The 25,705-nt window shown below is 50.4% G+C and overlaps 1 protein-coding gene across 9 annotated transcripts in view; it reads left to right on the top strand.

The window, feature by feature from the left end:
• Nucleotides 1-25,705, top strand: part of ANKS1A (ankyrin repeat and sterile alpha motif domain containing 1A) — an 855,968-nt gene that overhangs the window by 156,988 nt on the left and 673,275 nt on the right. For 8 of the 9 annotated variants that reach the window (XM_069633488.1, XM_069633494.1, XM_069633490.1 and 5 more), the window contains exon 2: nucleotides 25,343-25,423. The exons of the other annotated variant lie outside the window; for it this stretch is intronic. In XM_069633488.1, coding sequence (XP_069489589.1) covers nucleotides 25,343-25,423 — 81 coding nt within the window. The remainder of the gene's footprint in view (nucleotides 1-25,342; nucleotides 25,424-25,705) is intronic. 9 annotated transcript variants of the gene reach the window in all.

Here is a 25,705-nt window from a genome sequence, read left to right as displayed (position 1 = left end):
GAGGTCTGGGCAGTAGGTATATCACTAGGCGGACGGGTGTTTGAAGAATGCTGTGAATTCACAGTAGCTTTTTTTTGTTTTATTTTATTTTGGAGTGTATTTATTTTATTATCTAGTGCATGTCAAATGTCTGAACACCAAGTCTTGTTTTTGATACATATGTCAGGTATGGGAATTGGGGACTCCAATTCTGTTAGGGTAGTTAACAATTCCTTCATACTTGAATTGGATTTGGCAATACATTCATTATATGAATTCCGTTTTGCCAGGCAAACTTCATTTTTGTAATGCAAAGAAGAACAAGTTACTTCTTACCTTGTAACGTTCTTTCGACGGGATGTTCCTCCGACGTATTCCTCATCTTAGATATCTCCTTCCAGCTCTGCTGGCCTCGGAAAATTTTTTCTCTAGAGGGCGCTGCGCGTCGACGTCCTTCGAGTCGATGTCCCTCGACAGCCGCCGTATCGACGTTCGACGTCATCCTGCCTATAAAGGCCGCGCGCAGCGTCCGTTGCTCAGTTCCGTTTTGTAGCCCACAGTATTACTGTCTGGACTAGACTAATCACCCTGAAGGAGCGTAAGCTGCAACAACAAGGGAAGTAGAACTGCGGGGATGGATGGGAGGGTCGATGAGGAATACGTCGGAGGAACATCCCGTCGAAAGAACGTTACAAGGTAAGAAGTAACTTGTTCTTCGAAGGGATTGTGTCCTCCGACGTATTCCTCATCTTAGATAGGCTCCCATAGCAGTATTCTATATTCGGAGGAGGGAGTACTGACTTCACGCTGTCTTCTATTGATGAATAGAATGCAGTACAGCCCTTCCAAACCTAGTCTCTTGACTGGAGGAGGAATCCAGATTGTAAAAACGTGTAAAGGTATGGACAGACGACCATGTAGCGGCCGCACATATGTCTTTAACCGGCACGCCTCTTTTGAGGGCCGATGAAGCTGCAATACCTCTGGTCGAATGAGCCCTAAGGTTTTGAGGGGGCTCTTTCCCTGCCAGTTTATAACATTCCAGAATGGCTAGAATGATCCATCTGGAAATGGTCTGCTTAGTTATTGGTAACCCCAGCTTGTGACCTGTGTAACCTACAAATAGCTGGTCTGCCTGTCTTATCCTGGCTAGTCTACTAATGTAAAAACTTAAAGCCCTCCTAGGGTCTAGTCTGTGTAACCTCTCTTCCTCTTTCCCCGGGTGAGGAGGAGGATAGAAAGATGGTAGGGTAATCTTCTGAGTGATATGGAATTCAGAAACCACCTTTGGGAGGAAATTAGGCTTCACTTGCAGGACAACTTTGTCTTTGTGAAAGATTGTATGAGGGGGTTTACAAGAAAGAGCTTGTAATTCGCTCACCCTTCTAGCAGATGTAAGTGCTATTAATAAAACAGTTTTAAGGGTAAGGAATCTTAACGAACAAGAATGGAGAGGTTCGAAAGGTGTACCCATCAGGAAAGTTAGTACTAATTTTAAATCCCATAGGGGAACTTGGAATGGTCTTGGGGGATAAACATTGGTTAACCCCTTTAGAAACTGTATTACCAAGGGTAATTTGAAATAGGATGGTTCTTCCGCAGTACGCTTAAAGATGGATAGCGCTGCGAGATAGCCCTTAATGGTGCCAACTTGAAGGCCTGAATTTGCCAAATCTAGTAAGAAGGACAAAACCATTGGTGTACCACATGAAAATGGGTCGATATTCTGTTCTCTACACCAGCTGCAAAATCTGTTCCAACGGCAGCGGTATAAAGACTTTGTTGCTGGCCTCCTTGCCGAAAGCAACACCTCCATAACATCATCAGGGAGGTCCCAATCCTTGTACCTCAGCGTTTAGAAGCCAAGCGTGAAGGTTGAGGGTTTTGATGTCTGGATGGAGAACCTGACCTCCCTTCTGTGAGAGTAGGTTCTCTCTGAGTGGAAGTCGAATTGGAGGGCAGATGGACAAGTCTAGAAGGTCCGGGTACCACATTCTCCTGGCCCAATCCGGGGCAATTAGGATCATGGTTCGCCGGAATCTTCTCAACCTCCTGATCATTTGAGGAATGACAGGGACCGGTGGGAACGCGTACAGAAGCGGAAACTCCCAGTCCACTATGAACGCGTCTCCCAGAGCTCCTCTCGGAGGAAATTCCCTTGAGAAGAACAGGTCGCATTTCCTGTTTAGGCTGGTGGCGAACAGATCTACCTGAGGGGTTCCCCAAAGGGCGAAGATCTCTTGAAGGACTTCCTGAGCTAGCTCCCACTCGTGGGAGACTGTGTTCTGCCTGCTCAGAGCGTCCGCTGTCAAGTTCTTCTCTCCGGCTAGGTGAACTGCCGATAGAGAGATTCCTTCTTGGATTGCCCAAAACCAGAGCTGCATCGCCTCTCTGCACAGGGGTAGTGATCCTACGCCTCCTCTTTTGTTGAGGTAATGCATGGCCACCGTGTTGTCCGTCATTATCAGGACGTTCTTCCCTTGTACAGCTGGCAGGAAAGCCTTCAACGCAAGTCTGATGGCTCTCAGCTCTAACAGGTTGATGTGTAGTCTGGACTCCGATGGAGACCAACGACCGCTGATGGTCAAGTCGTTGGCGTGGGCTCCCCACCCCGTGAGTGAGGCATCCGTGACTACTGTTATCTCCGGCCAGGGTTGCCAAAACTGTTCTCCTTTCAGAATGTTCTCCTGACAGGCCCACCACTGCAGGTCTCGAGCCACCCTGCCGGGAACCTGAAGAAGATCTGTCATTCTCCCTGAGAATTGTGACCACTGAGTCCTCAGTGCCCACTGGAGGGATCTCATTCTCAGGCGAGCCTCTGGCACAAGGAGAATGCAGGATGCCATGAGGCCTAGCAACCTCAAAAAGTCGAAGGCTGGGAGACGTTGGGCATGCTGGAACTTGGTAACCATCTGTAGAATATCTTGAGCCCTCACCTCTGGTGGCGAGGCTTTTCCCAGGGAAGTATCCAGGATCGCTCCTATGAACTGGAGTCTCTGCGATGGTATCATTTGTGACTTCTTTAAATTGAGGGAGAAGCCCAGTCTGTGAAGGAAGTGGCACACGTGATTTAGCTGGATCTGAGCTTGCTCCGGAGAAACAGCCCTGATCAGCCAATCGTCCAGGTAGGGGTAGACGTGAATCCCTTCCCTCCTTAGACTTGCCGCCACTACCGACATTAACTTGGTGAAGACCCTCGGGGCGGAGGTCAGGCCAAATGGCAGCACTCGAAATTGATAGTGAGAGTTGCCAATTGTGAACCTCAGGTATTTCCTGTGTTTGAGATGGATAGGCACATGGAAATAAGCGTCCTGAAGGTCCAGAGATACCAACCAGTCCTGGAACTGAAGGGCCTGGAGGATCTGAGAAAGAGTGACCATCTTGAATTTGTCTTTTCTGAGGAATTTGTTCAATTCTCGCAAGTCCAAGATGGGTCTCAGTCCTCCGTCTTTCTTCGGAATGAGAAAGTAAGGGGAGTACCAGCCCTTGTTCCTCTCCGCTACAGGTACCGGTTCTATGGCACCTTTCTCTAGCAGGTCCAAAATTTCCTGCAAGAGGAGCGGATCTGGAGCTTTCTGAGAGCTGATCCCCGGTGGATGAGACTGAGGTATACGTAGGAAAGGCAGGCAGTAACCTTGGGCGACTGTTTCCAATGCCCAAGCATCTGACGTGATAGCCTGCCATATCGTCAGATGTTGAGTCAACCTGCCTCCTACAGGTGTCCTGTGAGGGGAGTCCTCAGAGTGGTTTTGGGGCGGCTGATGCAGATGCCGATGGTAAAGAGGCACCTGCTGTTGCTGCGGCTTTAGAATATCTACCCCGTCCACCTCGGGTAGTTCTTCTTTGACCCCTTTGAGCCGGTCGTCCTCTACCTCTTCCGAATGCGGAGTAGAAGCGAAAGGACTTGCCCCTCGCAGAGGTTCCTGTGGGACGAAAAGGAGTCTGATGGATTGCAGCTCCTAGGGATTTTGCTGCAGCTTTTGAAGTTTGCAGTTTCTCTAAACTGTCATCCGCCTTTTTCCCGAACAAAGAGCCATCGAATGGCATGGTCAAGAGCCTGGCTTGCACATCTGGGGCAAAACCCGACTTTCTCAACCAAGCCAATCTCCTGGTTGATGTACTTGCCGCCATTGCTCTGCTGATACTGTCAGCCGAATCAATGCCCGTCTGGAGGGATTCGCACATAGCGTCTTTACCGTCCTGTATAATATTCAGGAACGCATCCCTTTCTTCTCCCTCCGGGATGCAGTCAGCCGCTGTAGAAGCACACTCCCAAAGTGTATGGCTGAACCTCGCAAGGGTGCAAGTAGCATTAACAGACTTTAACGCCATGCTACATGCTGAAAAGACTTTCTTTGCCATAGCATCATATTTTTTATCGTCCCTGTCCTGTGGGACTGTAGGATAAGCCGTCTTGACATCGGTAGAGGATGCTGCTTGTACCACCAGACTTTCTGGGGATGGGTGTTTAGACAAAAACTCTGGGTCTGTGGAAGATACCCTGTACTTTGTAGACAGTTTTTTATTTACTGCTGGTATTACATCTGGGGTTTCCCAGTTTGTCATGATCTTTCTCTGAAGAGCTTTATGAAAGGGCACCACAGGATCCTCTTGTGGGCCTTTGTCAAGAATATCCGTGAGGTCATCTTGTTGGAAAGATTGTGAAGGTGCAGACCACCCCATGAACTCTGTAATTCTGGCCATTAAGGCTCTGTAGGGGGTTTCAGCATTCTCCCCCGGGTCTGGCTTAGCAAACTCCACCTCAGGGGAAGTGTCTAACCCACTTGCCTCATGTAAAGAATCATGAAGATCCTTTAATCTGCGCTCTTCAGAGGAAAATTCCTCTTTAACTGGGGTTACAGGTCCCTGTAACTCAAATGTGTCTTGTTCAGACAAATCACCCTCTTCTAAAATTGAGGATATAGTTCTCAATTGTTCTGAACTCATAAAGGGAGTAAATCCCATTTCCAAGGCAGAGGGTGCCGAACTTGTCATTATTGGCCTCGAAAGCGTCGATGTCGTCGACGCCGACGTCGAAGGCTTCGAGCGTGGCGTCGAAAACAGAGGTGGAGGCCTCGAGGACCTCGACAGAATTGGAATTCTACTCGACAATATCGAAGCCGTCGAGGGCCTGGGGATAGTCACTGGATGTGTGGTAACCGTGACTTTTCTTGGCGTCGACGCCGGTGTCGAGGCCGGCGTCGAGTCGACAGACCCGTGTGTCGAAGGTCCCCTCGACAACGGCGTCGAAGACATCGACCTCGACGTCGACGGGACCTTCGTCGACGGAACCTTCGAGGAAGGTTTGGAGGTCATAGTCCTGCTCGAGGGTTCGAAACACGCTCGAGAGGTTTCTTTCGCCGGGTACTGCGACTCGCGGCGTTTTTGACCTTCGGGTCTTTCGACCAGAGCATCGCTCTCGGCAGTCTTCGAGGGGGTCGAGGCCGCTTTCTCGAAGACGCTCATCATATTCTTTCGGAATTCCTCCCATTCAGCCCGGGAACTATGTTTCGTGGGGCAAGGGATTCTTTTTGGCGAAACAGAGGAAGACGGAGAAGGGGATCTTCGACGTCTCCTCTTAGAGTGCTTCGATCTCGAGGAGTGATGAGACCCACTCCGAGACCTGGAGCGCGAATGGTGACGAGGAGACTAATGTCTCGACTTCGACGAAGAAGAAGCTTTAAAAGTCTTACCTTTCTCCAGCTTCCCCCTACGCTCCTTCAGGGCCTTAGCTGTCATGGACATACAGTCCTCGCATTCCGAACAATGGTGTTCAGCTCCCAAGCACCACAGACAAATTCTGTGAGGATCGGTCAACGACATCTTTTTCCCACAATCTCGACATTTTTTGAAGCCGGATCGAGGAGTTGTCGGTTCCGACGAGGAAGCCATCGAGTACGGATCGAATAACTCGAGGTAAATAGGATTATCTGACTAAGAACTGAGCAACGGTATTCCGAGGCACCGAGTAAGCGCGGAAAAACGGAACTGAGCAACGGACGCTGCGCGCGGCCTTTATAGGCAGGATGACGTCGAACGTCGATACAGCGGCTGTCGAGGGACATCGACTCGAAGGACGTCGACGCGCAGCGCCCTCTAGAGAAAAATTTTTCCGAGGCCAGCAGAGCTGGAAGGAGATATCGAAGATGAGGAATACGTCGGAGGACACAATCCCTTCGAAATGGTAGTTAGCTTGCCTTTGTTCTCATTGGAGGGGCATAGTCTCCAGGCAGTTTCACATTTCCTTTTCATAATGCTTAGGTCCTTTAATTGTGGAGTAAACCACTTGTTTAAATGGGCTTTTGGTTTACTTGCTCTTAGTTTGAGTGCGGGAATTTTATCCAGTATGGTAAGCATGAATTTATTGTATTCATGGACCATAGTACTAGGGTCTAGATTATCGGACCGTGCATTTAAAGTCGGGAGGATAGCAAGAATCACTTTGTCCACTGTGATATTCTTTTTATGTCTAGTTAGGTGGGGTGTCGCCATTTGCGGGACTATGGGTAGAGGTCTAGTGGTTGATAATGTGAAAGACACGAGTGAGTGGTCTGTCCACAGTTGTGGCGTGATGGAGGTAATGGTGGCCGTGGAGTTGTGATCAGCTACCCAGTCCAAGGTTCTACCTTTAACATGGGTAGGTTTGCTAACTTTTTGAGACGGTCCTAATGTGGTAAGGATATTAGCCATTTCTGGGGCATACTTGTCCGCTGGATCATTAAAGCCTAGATTAAAGTCGCCAAGTAGTAGCAGTTGAGTGGTGGTTTTAAGGTTGTTTGCTAGTATGCTGTGCATATCCTCTTTGAAGGTCCCTAGGGGGCCAGGTGGTCTGTAAAGTAGATGGATTGTAAGTGACTGGGAGTTGTTTAGGGGGAGTTTGGCAGTAAGGATTTCACATGATTGCAAGGTTTGTGGGGTGGGGCTAGTCTCAGTGATAGGCTCGCTCTGGAGATAATGGTGATTCCTCCACCTCGGGTTCTGTCTCTGTCTTGCCTAGATATAGTGTAACCCTCTGGGATGGCTAGCATAAACAAGGGTCCTGCGGCATTGTGTAGCCAGGACTCGTTATGGCCAGGAAGTCCAAATTGCCTTATGTTATTAAGTCGGCAATGTCCATTGCATGGGCCACAAGGGATCTCACATTTAGGAGTGCTCCTTTAAGGGATTGTGCTTCCATTTTGACAGTAGCCTGGTGCTGTATTGGTAGGTTGGGGCCAGTTAGTTTGGTATTGTAAGTCGTATTCTGATTGGCGTTGGAACAAGGAGCAAATGAGGAGGTATATCGGTTGGTAGTATTACACTTCATGCTAGTGAGGCAGTTTGTTTTCTTATTTATAGTTGGTAGTAATCTAGTGAGTGGTTCGTGTAGTTTGGTAAATCTTGCACAAAGTTTAGTTTGTCGTTAATGGTGTATGGGAGAGTAGCATAGGCTCCTGGGTCTGAAGCACAGAGAGATTTATGTTTGCCAAAGCTAGGGTTGTTTACTGCCATATTTGACTGGCTAGGTGAGAGTGGTTCAACCTCAGTTGGAGGGACCCTATTGCAGTATTCTATAGTGCTGGTGGAGAAGAGTGTGGTGGCCATTATTATACAATACAGAAACATGTTTTGCAGGAGGTATGATATATACCTGCAGGTACTGAATGGTAAGGTCAAGCGCGCAACTTGATCAGAGTCGAGAGTCCCAGGCAATATGGGTGATGCGATTGTCGACTAAGGCCCATGTGTCAGTTCAGCTAGGCTGCAAGGCACAATTAAATGAGGAACGTTACTCGGAGCGCCAAGCATCAAGTGCGCAGAGGAGGCCGTAAGGATCATTACAGTGTGAGTAAATTAAAGCGCACATGTGAATTGCAAAGAAGAGTGGTATGCTAGGCACACACCGTTCGTCCGTCAAGGAGAAATGCACAACAGCAGTGTAAAGGAGCAGAACGTTAAACTAAACTATGAGAAATGCTCAGATGACAGGGCGGACAGTGCACAGCATGCACATTTCCAGATGCGCGGTATGCGTAAGCAGACTGTTGGGCACAGTGCCGAGTATGTGTAGGGACATTCCGGTTGCAAGCTAAGGTCAATGCACAGGCACAAGTATATAAACGCAATATGTATACAATCCGTAAGTAGTGGCCAGATATACATTGTGGAGCTGTGGATGTGTACACATCCTGTTGTAGGGGAGACAGTATGACCATGCAAATGGGCTACATAGTATGATCACGTAGTAGTTAGGGTAGTACACTGAACCCACATTCTCCGAAGGCACCAATAGGCATTATCAAACATGTAAGAGCAATACAATACAATCAAACAATCCAGTGACTGCAATGTCAGCTCAAAGGGATCTTGGTTTGCGAGCGGGTCTAACAGTGCGTTAATAGCAGTGCACTAGGCGTGGTAGCTAGAGGAAGTCCTGGATGGGTACGAGAAGCAGTAGCACAGTCAGGAGGTCAGTAAGTTAATAGGCTAGTTTGTTATACTGATTTTTGGCTTGTGTAGATGCCGATTAGAGTGGCGATACGAATCCGGGTCTCAATGGTAGGTCTCAATGGTAGTGTGAGATGTGAATAGGCACGTAATGGCAATACGTTGTGGCTGCATAATTGTAATGTGTGTTACCTTAGGTGTGGCTGTATCGAATCGAGCAGGACATCTGGCAGACGGTGTGACTGTCTAGTGACAGGCTTGGGACAGGTGAAAGCCTTGTTTCCTGGGCCTTCGTTCCGGTGGGCTGTTTTACGCCTGCTGGCTGTAATAGGTTCCTCAAATGTACCTTCCAGCCAATCCTGGCTTGGCTAGGGCACAGTTAGACAATGGAGGCGATGCCGAACTCGGGGCGGCCATCTTGGACATAGAACCAGCCTTGTGGTGCTCAATGGTGGTTGCTGTGGGGTGCCAGTCACAGCACCTGCACAGGCAGCCACAGATGGTACTTTATTGTTGCGGATTACTTCTTTCAGATTATCCTGGCTCATACCTACTCCATCATCCATTTTGCTCTGTTACTCAATAATAGTACAGATGTCTTCGGTCTCGGACAAGCATTCCTTTTATGGTTCTGTTTCTAACTGTATATATGTGCTTGGGCTATTACCTTCTTTTTACGACCTTTTGGTCCTCTATTGCCAACAGGTTTTGTGGAAGGTATACCGTTGCTGCCAACGGCATTAGTGGTGCAGTTCCTAACCTCACGTTCTTGGGACCCGTCAAATATACTGGTGTTCACCCTTTGCTCCGTTTTCCGACCTCTGTTTATACTTTTTTTTGTAATGAAATAGATTGAATAGCCATTTTAGGAGATTTTCAAAGATACTAAACATTGTGGTGGATTTCATGCTGGTGTTCCCCATATTATTACTATCTACTTCTAAATTGACGCACGAGAATGTTATAGGGGACATTTACTGTATTAACATATTAGTCACATTTCCCAGGCCCTCCCCTATCTCCTCATTAGGTTGCGTCATTACTTAGGTACGTGCCTCTGGAGGCTGTAGTTCTCCTACATAGACGTGGATAGTACTCCCTCTTGAAACTATTCATGTGCGAGTGACGAAGTGGGATGCATCTGTATGTCCTCTTTCAATATATTCATCTAATTTCGGGCATTCCCACTCAGTAGCTCATACACTGGCAACACATTAATTTCAGTGTTATGTGCCACCGCTTTTATATTAATTATATTTTGCCCTGAGTTAGTAGCAAAACCATTGTTCACTGGGCACATAGACACTGTGTCCTTTTGGGTACATGGGTAACGACTGTGCAATATCTACAGCATCGATTTTAGATAGAGGGGCACATTCAGTATGCCCATGGTGTATCTCTGGGCTAGGCGATACAGGCAATTTCATAGAGTAACCATTTGCATGCACATCAAAGTTCATGTTATGCTATTTGTATCCATATCAGAGTTAATTACCTGGGATAGGAGTTAAGAGCCTACACACCCTAGTCCAAGATTAATGTCCACTACAATTTCGTCAATCGCTTAAATTTCATCTGTTGCATTTAATAGCGGGCGTTTGGAAAAGTATGTTTTCAATTTCTTAGTTTTTATTTCAACTTCCGGTTTTGCTATTATTTTGGGCGTACATGTTTTATGTTGCCGTTGAAGTTGGCTACCATCCATGGGTAACTTGGGAGAGGAGGGGATCAAATACTGGCAGTCCATTTAAAGTTTGCTTGGAGCTCGGGACAGCGCATCTGTGTCGAACGTAGCGGGACTAGAGGTGCACGGTAATGAAGTCGACTAAGCGGTTATGGACAGGCACAGGTTGTTTGGGCACAAGCTGCACAGGCTGCTACATCAGCCTTCTAATGTACTCTCTACCTACTAGCAGGTCGCTGCTATGGCTTCAGCGTGTGGCGGAGACTGGGGTCATGGGGGGGGCTAGGTTGCAGATCTCAGGCTCACGGCGAACCACGAACAGCACTCCTAGAAGCACTTGATCGATGCATGTACGCTGATGCATGTGCCTGCTTCCTAAAATACCTGTCTGAGTCAAAAGGGGACGTAGCTTGGCTCTCACTATGAAGGGGAAAGGATAAATGGAGATTTAGTGTGTATAGGTTGTAGGTGTTAATCACAGTAGTGATGCACAGTTCACAATGCATACCACACAATTTCAGACTATGGTAGTTGTCCAACAGTTCTGGTCTGGTTTTAAGCAGGTCTCAAGGTGAAGCGAACACAGCGAACAACACTCCTAGAAGCACTTGCTTTTGGCCTTTGATACAATTACACCATGCCCACTTGTGCACACATACTTGCTCTTACACACCCACACACTCACAGCCACACTTGTCAGTGCACACTTTTTCAAGCATGTGTTCTCTGTGATCAGCTCTCACTTCTTGTATGGGAAGAAGCTGTACTCTAACGCCTCCCTGCACCTGCGTCAGATCAACACTGATGGCATGCTGGCAGCCGCTAACCAGAGGTTGTGGCGGGAAATAGCAGACTTCCTTCCGGAACTTCCAGCGCAGAGCCAGGCACGCTTCAAGGTGGGTTCTAGGAGAATCCAGGCTGGTAGCACAGGACATTGTGGAATCCACAGTGGCCCACATCGATACCTCTTGCCGGGCCATCTTGATTGCCATGGACATGAGAAGGACGGCCTGGCTTCGAGCCACCAGGTTTAACCCTGACGTCCAGGATTGCATATTGGACCTTCCATTCGAGGGTAGTGACCTCTTCCACTCTACCACCAGCGAGGAATTGGATAAAAAGAACAGCTTGTAAACTGGGAAGTCTTTATCCTGACGAAGGCCATGCCCAAGTCGTACACCCAGTCGCCTCAACGCTCCGACAAGGGGCAGCCATTTGATGGGTTCCGGGGATTCCAGAAACCGAGGACGAGACAACCTGACCGTTTGCTGAGTCAACACTGGTGCAAGCAACAAAAAAAGGGGGGGGGGGGCAAGGGCTTCTTCCAGTCTCCCCCCTCAGGAGCAGCCTCAGAAAATAAAAAGGCATGCGTCTCTCCGGGTCCACGTGTCTCTGGTGGGGGTGGGGGGAGGTTAGCCTCTCACCGGCATTTCTGCCGCTAGAACTTTGCGGACCCTTGGATCCTCTCAGTAGTATCCACGGGGTACCGCCTGCCTATACCTTCCTCCCCTCCACTCCCACAGATTGGGACGGCAACTCTGTTGGCGGAGATCCGGACACTCGTCGAGAGCCAGGCAGTGGAAGTAGTGCCAACCTCCAGCGGTGCTTAGGCTTCTATTCCAGGATTTTCGCCATACAAAAGAACCAGGCTGGCCTGAGAGTTGTTGGACCTATCCACCCTCAACCTCTTCCTCCCTCTTCAAAAATTCAAGATGGTTACTTCAGCACTCATTGCAGAGACACTAGACAAGGGAGATTGGCTGTGTTTCCTGGAACTGAAGGACGCCTATTTACACGTCCCAATTTGGCAGCCCCATTGCTCCTTCCTAGGTTTCAGGATCATGGGCTGTCATTTCCAGTACAAGGTGCTACGCTTTGGCCTCAACTCAGCCCCCAGGGCATTTACCAGACTCATGAATGCAGTGGCAGCCCTACTCGGGGGGCCTAGGGCCACCATGTCTACCCACACCTGGACGACTGGCTCGTCAGGGCTAGATCCCCAGAGGGGGTGGTTCACACTTCCTCCGCACTTATGAGTACACTCCACAACATGGGGTTTACCATCAACCTCAACAAGTCTCCGCTGCAGCCCATGCAGTTCCTCACTTTTCTGGGCCTCATCTGGGATATCAGTTCTGAGAGCGTTTTTCCCTCAGAGGACAAGATTACGGCCATCAAGAGGGCCTCTATGCACTTCCTTACCAGAACAGTGACTTCGGCTTGGTGGTACCAGCACCTACTGGGTATTATAGCAGCTCTCCTATTGGCCTCTCCTATTGGCTGTGCCGCACACAAGGCTCCGGATGAGGAGAGTGCAGCTGCACTTCACAGCATCATGGAATCGGGAGAAGGGCTCCCAAGCAGAGCTGGTCAGCATACCACCTTCTCCATTCGGACCTCAGTGGTGGTCCAAGGACTGCAATCTGCAGACGGGCAGGCCATTCCGGCAGCCGGCTCCGCAGGTCACCGTTACTACAGACTCTTCCCTAGAGGGCCTGGAAGCCACGCTTGACAGCCACAGCGTCCACGGAGTCTGGACCCGGCAGGAGCAGGAGTCGCATATGAACTTGCTGGAGCTCAAAGCCATCTGGCTAGCCCTCGGGGGCCTTCTTTCCATTCATCGGGGGCAGGATTGTCCTGATCCAGACCAACAACTCCACCAGCATGTACTATGTCAACAAGCAGTGCGTGTACCAGGTCCCCTCCGCTGTGCGACCTAGCGGTCAGCATGTGGAAATGGGCCCTTAAAATCATCTACCTCAGGGCCGTCCACTCCCGGGGGAGGCCAACTTGGAAGTGGATAGGCTCAGCAGGCTGGGAGCAGACAATTACAAGTGGCAATTGAACGACCAGGTGCTGCAGCTGCTATTTAATGCATGGGGCCATCCTCAGGTGGATCTATTTGCCTCCTGGAAGAACAGGAAGTGGCAGCAGTTTGTGCATTTGCAGGGACAGGGCCCCAGCTCACTGGGCGACGCCATGCAGATTCAATGGGAGGGCATGACAGCCTATGCCTTTCCTCCCACACCCCTGATCCCCAGGGTACTCCGCAAGATAAAGGAAGCTTGTCACCTCAGCATCATAGTGATAGTGCCTTGGTGGCCAGCGAGGCCGTGGTTCTCCGAATTGCTCAGCCTCTGACAGACCACCCATTCACCTTCTGCTGGGCCCTAAACCTCTGTCGCAGCAGGGAGGCAGGGTTATCCACCCCACTCCTCTGAAGTTGGCCCTCACAGCGTGGTTTCTGAGCAGATAACCCTCAAGCACCTGAGCCTATCTCGGGCTAACCTGGAGAGCATCCAGGGCGCTAGGAGCATGGACACTAGGAGCCAATACAAGAGTAAATGGAGCAGGTTCTGTCGCTGGGCAGAGTCTGAGGAGATCGACCCCCACCTCACCCCCCTCCCCCATTCCGATCACCCCTCCCTTGATGTGCACGCTGGACGATGTATTCGCGTTCTCTGCACACCTTGCCCACTCAGGCGTGTACAGGTGGACACATGTCGCACCTATCTGGCAGCCATAGGGGCCTACAGGAATTCAGAGGCGGAGGTCTTCTCTTCTTTCAACCCAATAGTGAAACATCTGACGGGCTTGTCCTGGCTTTACCCGCCCATCAAAAGGCCACACCCTGTGTGGGACTTCAATGTGGTGTTGGGCGCCCTGGCGCACAACCCCCTTCGAGCCAATGGCATCCGCGGACATCAGGCTGGGCACCATCAAGACAGCTCTGCTAGTAGGACACTCCTCCGCTCGCATAATCGGCAAGATCCAGGCTCAGGTGGCTTCAGAGCCCTAAACCAATTTCCACAGGGACAAGGTGGTCCTATGGATGCACCCGGCATTCCTACCTAAGGTATCCTCCGCTTTGCATCTGAAAGAGGAAATAGTATTGCCTACTTTCTTTGCGAACCCCAAGTACGAGGCTCAGTCTTACACTGTCTGGATGTCAGACGCGCTCTGAAATTGCACAAATCGGACACACTGTCACCTTTGGGGGCACCAGACCAGTTATCGGGCATCCAAGGCGTCCATTGCAAGGTGGATGGTTGCAGCCATCAAGGAGGCCTATGAGGGGCAGCGCAAGCCGCTGCCAGCCAACATGCACACTCTCGTGGTCGGAGCCGAGGCCACTGCCATTGCCTTCCAGTGGCAGGCTCTGACGGATCATAAGCAGGACAGCTACCTGGGCAACCCCTTCAGCTTTCTCTAAGCATTACTGGAGTGGCGCCAGTGGGTGCAGTCAGGGGAGCGCATGCTCCCAGGGCCGCACCCCTCTAAATTTAATGGGAAGAAGGTTTTTCTGGTGGAAAAAGGTTCTGTCTCCCGTCCCTAGGAAGGGACGCCCTATACAGTATGAAGGAAAGGTGACTAAGGACTAAGAGTATTTTAGTCACTACAGTGTAACTTGTAATTTCTCTCTCATCCTCCCTTTCCCCTGCCTTCTGCTGACCCCTCATGTCTGGCTAACAACCGGCCCATCTCTCACTCCCTTCTTTGGGGAAACTTCTGGAGAAGTTGGTCTCCCAACTGACTCCTCATACTCTGCTTGTTGGTTGCCTGCACTAACATAAATCTGGATTCCGAGCATCCAGTGGCACGGATACTGCACTCCTGAATACCCATTGTATCTTGCCTCGCTCCACCTGCAAACACAATTTCAGACCGAAATGGGGACAGTTGGCTAGGTGGCGAGCTCGCGGAAATCCGGTGCAGCGCTGATGTCTTCTTTGGCATGTCGAGGAGCTGTCTGTTGAGAGAAGTTTGATTGAGCATGTCCGGACAGACAGGTATTGCTTAAACTCCTCACCCGAGATTGACGCAGCCCTGTAAGCATCAGAAGGTCTCCTAATGGTGGGGGGGGGGGGGGTGGTGTGGTGTGGGGTGGGGTGTGTGTGTGTGTGTGTGTGTGTGTGTGTGTGTGTGTGTGTGTGTGTGTGCGCGTGTGCGTGTGCGTGTGCGTGCGTGCGTGTGTGCGCGCGCGCGCGTGTGTGTGTGTGTTCGTTCAAAGTCGGGTGGGTCACCCAGGGCTAAAAAAAAGTAATGTCTTATGAAGGCATTGAAAGTGAAGATGATTCTCCACGGTTCTCAAAGAGGGGAGGAGGCCATGCCTTAGTTTACTAGCTGCAATAGAGAAAGCCCTACCACCAATTCTGGTCAGACGGAACCTAGGGACCACCACAAGATTGGAAGCAGCCGAGCGCAATGTGCGTTTGGGGATATAAGGCTAAAATGTGTCCTGCAGATAATTGGCACCTTGATGATAATGGGCCTGATGGACTAGGCATAATGCCTTAAATGTAACCCTCTGTCACTGGAAGCCAGAAGAGCCTGAAGCACAGGGCTGATATAGGCACCATAAGGGGTGGAAGAAGACACACATGCAGCTAAACTTTGTAAAAGCTGTAACTGATATGAGTCCCACGGGTTGAGCCAGGTAGAGAGCATTGCAATAGTTCATGCAACTCACAACCATGGCAGACGCCACCAGAGGGCGCAACCCAGAAGGCAAAGGTAGCACCTTGCAGAGTATTTTAAGAAGGAAGTGACCGACTACTAACTTGATGGGCCATAGACAGAGTAGGAGAAAGGGTAATCTCAAGGTTTTTAACCATTGCCGCTGTTGCGGGCAGGTTACCCAGTTCCGAAAGACAAAACTCTGAAACCCATAGTGAGGTTTCAGGGGGAGAACCCACCAGCAAAACCTCAGTCTTGCCCCTGTTAAGTTTCAGCCAATTGTCATCCATGCACCCCTTAAAGGCCCCCCAGGCACGCGCACTAGCGTGACGACACCTCGGGCTGGCATGAATCTAATCCGACCAAGATCTGAGTGTTGTCAACATACGCGTAGCACCGGGAGCCTTACAAGAGAATCAGACAGACAAGAGGGTGAACATAGAAATTAAGCAACATGGGGAAGGCCGGATCATGTTGTCCTTTATGTAATACTCATCCAAACAAACTTTTTGTATCAATCTACAAGATGGAAGTTTCTTATAAACAATATTGAATTGTCAGTGTGTCCTGTTGTGCAACGAGGTTGCCCTGATAAATTGGGTGTAGTGACGTGCCAAGTTACTAATTATAGAAGTAGAAGATTTGTTTATCCTAATCTTGGCTTTAATACAATACCAACGTTCTGTGATCTTGAGCAATTCACGTCCTTCTGTAGGCTTCAGTTCCCTATTCTTCTCATTGTATTTTATGTAGGGTGAAAATAAAGCAACGTCTTCCATGGGCAACTATAATCGCACAATATTTTAAAATTAAGATGACTGTGTTCGTGGCGGAAAGTTTTCTCCTCAGTGACGTTCTTCTAGCTACTAGGTCCGATGCCATCATAAACGAGTGGCACCCAACAGTTCATTCCCTCTCTCAATCTCTGGCTTTCTGTGCTCCCTGGGGGCCATCGTATTGTGGATTGTCAGCAGCTGTTTGCAGCTTAATCGGAACGAAACGCAGTTTATGATGGTTGGTTCTGCCAGACTCGCGTGCAGCCCTGTTTCATTTCTGCCATTTCTACATTCCTTGAAAGTGTTTCTGCGTGCTGTCCTCTTATGCCTTAATGACTTGCGGAGGGACTCTCCCACGACTGTGGTTGCTCACATCTGCAAAAAGGCACATGCTTCCTCTTGCTAAACTGCCAGAAATATATCCTGCACTTTATTCCAGTAGAAGGTTCAGCTACTGTAGGTAGTGCTTTAAACCATGTGCTTATTCATTAAGGTAACCCCTCATTGGGGCTTCATCCTCTGACATTTGCAGCCATCCAAATGCTGTTGGGCTTGTTCTGGACATTTGTCTGTGTCCTGTGATTCCTTCTTTTATGGTGGCTGCAGGCAAAGAAGCACCTTATCTTCAGATATCTCTGCCTGGTACAGAAAGGCCCCTGATTCTGTCCTGGCCACAGATTCCCGCCCAATTGCCGTCCTAGATCCTCGCGTGGAATCGGTTCAGGGCTACACAGGGGCAGGAGACAGTGGGGCCGGCTTCCTCTCACAAATGAACCCTGGGCCAGGCACCTCCGCTTTACGGTCCTCTGTGCTTTCCCAATGAATCCGCCCTGCCCCTGTTCTGACGAGGGGCAAGTGGTGCTTCTGTCAACAGCGTCTGCTATAGAAATCATTTCACTCACTGACTTATGATAAAAATGGACGCAATATGGACTGAGTTTTGCAAGGCTAGCTCTTTGCCATCTCTTTTCCAGGACCGCCAACCTTTTTCTTACTATCTCTGGTCCCATTAAGTCCAACACAAGTTGTTTGGGTCCGAATTTTTCTGGTAGATTTTAACCTTTTTCCTCTCGGGTGTGGGGGAGGCCCCTGTGATTACTATGTTTCCAGGGCCTCTCAGGGTTCGCGTTTCCACAGCACATCTGTGTGTACCTCCTTTCCAAATCGAGCGCCAAAAGAGTTGTTGTTGCATAGGGATTGTTAAGGCTGTGCAGCCTTTGGAAAATGAAGGACGCACACAAAGGATGAAAGTAATATCTTCTTTATTCTATATCTAACGGCATACTGATGCAACGCCCCTCAGCCTTCTCCCATGTCATGGCCCACGTGACTAAACCCACGTGGGCCTGTCTCTTGCCTGTCTCTCTTTAAGAGACGTAAGCCATTTAACACCCCCGGACAAATGTCCTTGCTTCTGCTCAGCATTCTTCAACAAGTCGCAGGGGCTTCCTGATGATCCTTTGTGGACGACCACTGGGAACAGCGCTTGGACCCGCCTCAGGACTATCGGCCGCTTCTGCCAGGCGTCGAGACAGAGACCCAGGAGGGATCCACAGATCATCTGTGGCCTCGCGAGTCTCTGTGTCCGGATCAGGCGGCAGAGGCCTTTTATCCTCTTCCTTCACAACATGCTTAAATAATGAAGTGTTCTGAGTTATCTCCTTTTCAGAGTTCACAGCGGTCACCATCGTTCCTTTGACGGCAGTGACCTGTAGGGGCTTTGCGGCAAACTGAGTCGGTTTTTCTGACGATGGCTTGCTGAACCAACACTTAATCCCCTACATGGAATTCTTTCGGCTGGGCTCCTCTTCTTTCATCGGTCTCTCCTCGAGCCCGTTCTTTCCATTTGGTGTCTCTCCTTATGACTTCCTGATCTGCCTCCGGCTGACCCACAGGGTGTCTTATAATGCAAGTGTGAACTTGGCACTTCATCATCAGGTCTGCAGGGGTCTGATTTGTGGCCTCGTGAGTCGTGTTGCGGTAGTCCCGTAGCGGTCAACAGAACGCTTGATGTGGGTCAGCAAATTCAATGCGGGCCCTCTGCATGGTTTTCCTGATCGAGGCCATGAACCTCTCCGCCATCCCATTGGCTTGCGGCCAACGAGGTGTAATCTTTTGATGAGTAAACCCTGTGTGTCTTGCAAAGGCAGCTGAAAGGTGGACCATTGTCCGACTTGGTGTTTTCCGGTATTCCCCACTCACTTATGACCTCATCGAAGATGGTGGCCTCTTGGGCAAACGCTGTGGATGTTGTCGTCTTTACAATCGGGGAATCTCGAATGCTTGCCAATGAAGATTAATAAATACTCTCTCGATTAAGTCCATGACGACCTTCCAGGGGTGTTCCGGGATCTGTTGGAGTGGTATCGGAGCCTCAGCCCTGACTGTACACTGGCATGCTACACAATTTCTCACCCACCGGTCTACCATCGCGTCCACGAAAGGGATCCACACATGGCACCCAAGCTGTCTCTTGGTTATGTCAGCGCCCCAGTGGCCTTCATGGGCTGTCTTGATGACTTCGGCCCGGTGGGTCGCTGGGATGACAAGTCTGCACCCCCTCAAGAGAATTGTTTTGTCCTTGTTGGCCAGCTAGGCATGCACCTTGGCTAACCTCTCCAACTCGTTGCTGCAAGCACATGGATAGGTCACTACGGCCCGGCAGTAGTCCTTCCATCTGTTCTCTGTGAGGCTAATTGCCAGGGCCATGGAGGGGTCCGCACTTGTGGCTGCAGCGACGGTCTCGAGCGTGACAGCCAGGGGGAGTGCTGTTAATGACACATAGCTGATGTATTCAGTGTCGCCAGGTCTAGGCAAGGGCTTGCCTGTAGGGTGTCTTGACAGATAATCAGCCGGGTTGTTCTCACCCCCATGTCAATGGATGATTTCAAAGTCTTATTCCTGGAGCCTGATGCCTCATCGCTCAATCCTGGGAGGCATCTTTGTCCTTGGATTCCCAAAGAGCGACAGCAGGGCCTGGTGGTCTGTGATCAGGTGAACCTCTTCCCGATCACAAAGTTGTGGAAATGTTTGCACACCCACACAGCTGCCAGACTCTCCTTTTCGGCCTGCGAGTAGGCGGACTCGGGTGGGGCCAGCGCCCTGCTGGCGTATGCCATGATATGTCTCTGGGGGGGCATCAATCCCATTTGTCTGCGCCAGTATGGCACCTAGCCCCACTGGACTAGCATCCACAACGATTTACGTGTGCTACTCCAGATCGAAGTAGGACAGCCTCCTGGTTTCGGCCATAGCCTGTTTGATGGGTCCTTAATGGTGGCGTAGTGTTGGATATATCTGGTACAGTAGCATGCCATCCCCAGAAATGATCTCACGTCAGCTGCCTGACTTGGTTCTTGAAGGTTGAATATGGTGGAGACTTTGTCTGGGTGCGGTGTCATGCCTTCAGTAGAGAAAATGTGTCCAAAGAATTTCAATTTGGTTTTGCTGAAGCGGCACTTGTTGACATTGAGGGCTCGCCCGGCTCCTTGGACAGCAGCACAGGTTGCACGCAGGGCAGTGTCATGCTCCTCATGTGACTCTCCGAAACACTAGGATATCGTCACTGTAGTTTAGCGCCCCTCAGACTGGTTTGATTACCTGTCTGATGGCCTTGTGGAATATCTCGGCCGCCGACGAGGTGCCAATGTTTAGGGGCTTGTAGTGCAAGAGGCTCTCATGGGTAGCAAAGGTGGTAATGTCCCTTGACTCAGGATGAAGCTCCATCTGATGGTACTACTGGTTAAGTTTGGAGAAGAGAACAGCTTTGTTGAGTTGGACCATCATGTCCTCTATCCATGGTCTGGGGTGTCGCTTTCTCTGGATGGTGGTGTTGGCCATCCTCATGTCCACTCAGAGGACCACCCCCCTTCCTTTGGCACGATCACCAGTGGCAAGACTCATGGGGTCCAACCTGTGGCAGGCTCGATGATTCCGTCCTCCAGGAGTTGATTGAGCTCCTTTGACACAGCAGTCTGCAGATGAAACCCGGCTCTCCTCAGGTGTTGGGGGACGGGCCGGACTGCGAAGTCTATGTGCAATTTGACAGGGGGACCTTTCATCTTGCCTAGTCCTTTGCACAGGAGTGGGAATTCGTTCACAACTCTCGTGATGGTGTTCTCGGGCGATTGGCTGTTCCAGATGCTGCAGACTTGGTCTTTTGCCTCATTTTTAGGGGCTTTCGAGCAAATGGTGTTGCGTTCCTGGACATGAATGTCAATTGGGCCCAATCGGGACACTGTCCGGTAGCTCAGAAGGCACCTTCCCTTGGTCAGGATTCGGATCACATGGTTGACTGTTGTAGTGGACCGGTCACCGTGGGTGAGCTGGCGCCTGAAGGATCCGATGGAATGCAGAGGGACACCGGCTCCCCATTGAAAGATCTTGGATACTGTCTGGGCTAGTGTCGGCTTGTTGGGGATCTGGTGAAATTCTTTCTCTGCCACGATATTAATAGTAGCCCCTGAGTCGACCAGAAAACAGAAGTGTCTGCCACAGATCTCCTCTGGTATTCTAAGTGATTCTCTGGCTTCTTTCTCGTCCATGATAAGGTTCACATATTCATCTTGGGTGTATTTGTCATACTGGTCACTCTTGTGGTCCACTCTGCAGGGTGCCATCGTATCGTATGGTATCGTTAAGGTGGTGCGGGCCATCATATTCGTCTCGAATCTGTGGATTCTGGTCATGCGTTTCGAGTTCTTGGGTATCTTCCTCAGGGTAGAGGTCTTCCACAACCTTTGCATACCTTCTTGGCCCTTGCGTATACGGGCACATCTGGTATGTCTGGTTTGCGGGGACCGGTTGTACGTCTTGTACTGTGGCGAAGGTGACATGCGCGGTGTGGGGAAGGGTCTGCCTTCCCTGCAGACAGACTGGAAGTGGCCTTTTCTGCCACAGTTTCCGCCCCTCTGGGTGAGTGCGGGACACGCCCCCTGAGTGAGGAAAAGCTATCCCGCACTGGTAGCACTGCCGCTACAGCCTTGGAGTCAGGTATCTGGATCCTGTGCTCTTGTCCCCTGCTTTTGCGTTACTTGGTTGGATCGCTGCAATCGGCTCACCTCTGTCCTGCTTGGGCGTGGTGGTGCCCGACATCTGGGTGGCCTGTATATCAACACTCTCTAAAATCCTGGCCATTTCACTGACCTCATCAATGGTGAGCGGTTTCTTGAGCAGTTGTTTCTTGAGTGTCTGTGATACGACCCCCCTCAATCACCCGCAGGCGAATGGCTTTGTCCAACGAAAAGGCGTGGAACTGGCAGTGAGCTCCTTTGACTCGCGGATGAGTGATGAATTCATCTACTGTCTCATCAGCTCCCTGGGTACACTGATTGAACATGTACTTTTCGTAGTCTCTGTTGGGCTTGATTACAAGTCTCTTAATGAGGGCTGTGAGCAGCGTTGTAAAATCGGGATGGTCTTATTGAGTGTCTTTGCTTTATTGCCAGCAATATTGAGGAACATGCTGCGCAATTTGGGGGAGTTTTCCTCGCCTGCTTCGGCAGTGAAGTTGTTAGTCTTCCAACGTTTCTACCCACCGCAGGCCTACCATTGTACCCACTTCAGGCCTTAGTCAACCTGCGGGGTCAAAGAATGGGGGGGGGGCATTCGCACGCATTGGCAGTGGACCTCATGGGAGGGGACCTGCACTGCCTGGGGCTGCCCAGCTTGACCAGGGGGTGCACTCATGATGGCTATGGGAGGCGGATGTTTGTGCCGCTAGGTTAGTAGACCTGGCCGTGCCACGTGCAAAGCGCTACTGTATGGTCACTGGTGGTCACCCTGCCCACTGGTGGCTGCTGGCGAGTGATGGTTCACTTGGGTCTATTCACGGTTCGGCTTGGCCCACACGAGGATGCAGGAAAGGCAGAGCCTGGTAGGGAGGCCCTTGGGTGGGGGCTGGCTTGGTCCAGCTAAGGCAGTGAGGTAGCCCACGTGTGAAGCTAGCGACTGTGGCGCTGTGCTGTCTTCTCTATAGGAACAGTTGGGGAGGGATAGCCACCCACCTGTAGAAACACGTGGATTTATAGGAGCTGGAGCCCCAGCCGCTGGCAGAGTGTCGCGCGGTAGTGGGACTGTGCGCTCTCTTGTCTGCTCTGTCCGGATTGCCCACACGTAGCCGGAAGAGGAGGAAGGCGGGAGGAGGGAGGATTTATTCTATATCTAACAGCATACTGTTGCAACTCCCCTCGGCCTCCTCCCGTCATGGCCCACGTGACCCAACCCACATGGGCCTGTCTCTCTCTTAAAGAGACCTAAGCCATCTACCAGGGATGGACTCGGCCCCCAAAGTCCCCGACCCGCACCGATCCTTTTGTTCTTTTGGAATAGGGTGTCCCTTTTTGCTTCTTTTTCCTGACGTCTGTTTTCAATCAAGTGGTTCGGAGGCGGCAGCGCCCCTTTGCTGCAAAGGGTCTGAATAACTGGGCAAATGTTGAGAGTAGCTGGGCAAAGCCTCACGTTGTGTGATACACTAACCTCCCCTTTATCACCTCCCGGTGTCTGGATGACTACAAAATATGCCGGGTACATAAGCTGGTAATGCTATCATTTGCCTGCTTGTGTCGCCATTGCCTGCGGTTGTTTGGCCCCAGTAGGGCCGTTCTATCTCTGGTAATTCGCCATATGTAAGGTGTAGCCTGGCATGCCCAGGTGCTGCCTGTTCGACCCCAGTAGGGCCGTTCTACCTCTAGTAATTCGCCATATGTAAGGTAGCCTGGCATGCCCAGGTGCTGCCTGTTCGACCCCAGTAGGGCCGTTCTGTCTCTGGTAATTCGCCATACGTAAGGTGTAGCTTGGCATGCCCAGGTGCTGCCTGTTCGACCCCAGTAGGGCCTTTCTGTCTCTGGTAATTCGCCATACGTAAGGTGTAGCCTGGCATGCCCAGGTGCTGCCTGTTCGACCCCAGTAGGGCCGTTCTGTCTCTGGTAATTCGCCATACGTAAGGTGTAGCCTGGCATGCCCAGGTGCTGCCTGTTCGACCCCAGTAGGGCCGTTCTGTCTCTGGTAAGCCCAGGTGCTGCCTGTTCGACCCCAGTAGGGCCGTTCTATCTCTGGTAATTCGCCATGCCCAGGTGCTGCCCTCACTTTACACATTCATATGGAGGTTTCCGCGGGCGAATCAAAGACTCGGAAGTGCTCGAAGCGTCGGCTGTTTTTCGTTGTTTAAAATTCTTTCCTGATCATGACGTAACCAAGTGTGCTTTGGGAACTTTATAAGCATAGTTTTCCTACGACTAGTTTAGACTTTGAAATGTTTCTTGGCATTTGTTCCTTGTACTGAATCCCGGTTAAAAAAACGCCCTTTGGCAAAGCCAGCTGTACAGGAAACGGACAGGCATGTCTCCGCCACTGCCATCAGATACTCGCACCTTTGGTCAGCTGCTGCCAGGCCTGTTCCATCCAGGCCTACGCCACACCTGGCGAGGAGTAGGCATCTCCAGCCCTATGCCTCGTGGCATTCACTGCTTCTGATTAGCAGGCACACGAGACCTTTCCATCCTGCCCAAACTGCACTCCATGACCTGCGTCTATCGATGGCTTTCATGTGAAGAATCATGTTCCCGTTTTGGAAATGTTTAGTTTGAGAGCTCGTTCCAATGATAGAAAACGTAACAACTTAACCTACTTGTGTTATCCTCCTCGAATGCTGCACAACATTAGTGTGTCTAATCACGGCACATTTCAAAACGGCTAGGCTTGCCGTGAAAGAATGGAAGGCTTTGAAAGGGCTAAGCTGGTATTATTGGCAGGATATCGTGTTTAGAAGGGGCTAGGAACTCAGTGCCGGATTTTCCAGGCTCTGGGATCCGGCCACACATGTCTCGGGAAATATTTTTGTATCCTTCGTGTTTGAGTGCTTTATACCTGTTTAAACTTTGCAGAGACGGGATTCAAACTCACGACGTTAGGTCGAGACAATTAACCACAACAACACATGAACGTCACCTCTGAAATTGCTTGTTAGGCTAGTATTCAGCAGAAATATTTGATTTTTTTTTTAATATATATCAGTGTTTACGGTTTTAACTTTGCTCGTAGCATTATAGGACATGAAACGATCCTCTCATGGTTATTTTCTATGGGTTCATTATTAACCTCTTCTGAAAGCAACATACTTATTTGGGATTTCTGTTTTCGGGGGAGGGGGTTGAAGAAAATCTTCCCTCTTTCACCTTTCCGCACTCTCCTTCCACCCTGCACTCGTCGCCGGTGGGATCCCCAGTAAAGAATGTCCACTTTCAGTACTGGCGAGGATGTCACTGGCAGGATATCTCGCCTAGAAAAGGCGAGGCTGGCATTGGCAGGATATCGCGTTTAGGAAGGGCCTGGCTGGCATTCAAAGAATGGAAGGTTTTGGAGGGCTAGGCTGGCATTGAAGGAATGGAAGGTTTTGAAAGGGCTATGCTGCCACTGACAGGATATCTTGCCTCAAAAGGGCAAGGGCTGGCATTGGCAGGATATCATGCTTCGAAAGTGCTAGGTTGGCATTGAAAGAATGGAAGGCTTTGAAGGGCTAGGGTGGCATGGCATTGGCAGGATACCATGCTTACAAAGGGCTAGGCTGGCATTTGGCAGGCTATCGTGCTTAGAAAGGGCTAGGCTGGAACTGGCAGGATATGCTTGGAAAGAGCTAGGCTGGCACCATCATACTTAGAAAGTGATGGCACTGGCAGGATATCTTTCCTAGAAAGAGCTAGGCTGGAATTGAAAGAATGGAAGGCTAGGAAAGAGCTGGGCTGGCACTATCGTGCTTAGAAAGGTCTAGGCTGGCATTGAAGGAATGGAAGGCTCTGAAAGGGCTAAGCTGGAACTGGCAGGACATCGCGTGTATTGAGGGCTAGACTGGCATTGGCTGTCTGGGTAAGGCTGGCGATGGAAGGCTAGGCCGCTGCACCTACATACAGAGCTCTGCTTTTTGCAAATGTTTTGCTGTTCTTGGGTCACATTCTTCTCTTCTGAATATTGTTCTGCGGCATTGAGTGTTCTGAACTGTCCCCTCTTTTGTTTGTTTCTGCAGCATCTGGCGAGGGCCGAATGTGAACTGTGTGGACAGCACAGGGTACACGCCTCTGCACCACGCCTCTCTGAATGGGCACAGGTAATGAATGGTTCCATCATGTCGGCGTGGTTTTCTTCCTGCAGGTTGATGGTGCCTGTGCTGCCTGGGGCGACTCGGCATCCTTGCCCCCTTGCTAGGCTGGCCGCCTCCCGTTCCCTACTCTGTGTGGCATCTTTGGTCGTGGGATTGGCTGGGTTTCTGCGGGGGGGGTGTCTGCGTCTGCCTGTAGCAGTGGCCCGTTTGAGTTGTTCTGCATGGATCAGGCTGCTTTGCACACTAGTCTTCTTTCTCTGCCCTCCCCAGGTGCTTTTCTGCTCTGAA

Source organism: Ambystoma mexicanum, chromosome 13, assembly GCF_040938575.1.
Source record: "Ambystoma mexicanum isolate Mex_15411 chromosome 13, UKY_AmexF1_1, whole genome shotgun sequence".
NCBI lineage: Eukaryota > Metazoa > Chordata > Amphibia > Caudata > Ambystomatidae > Ambystoma > Ambystoma mexicanum.
The sequence above is the reverse complement of the archived record's forward strand: the minus strand, read 5'-3'. Positions and strand labels throughout refer to the sequence as shown.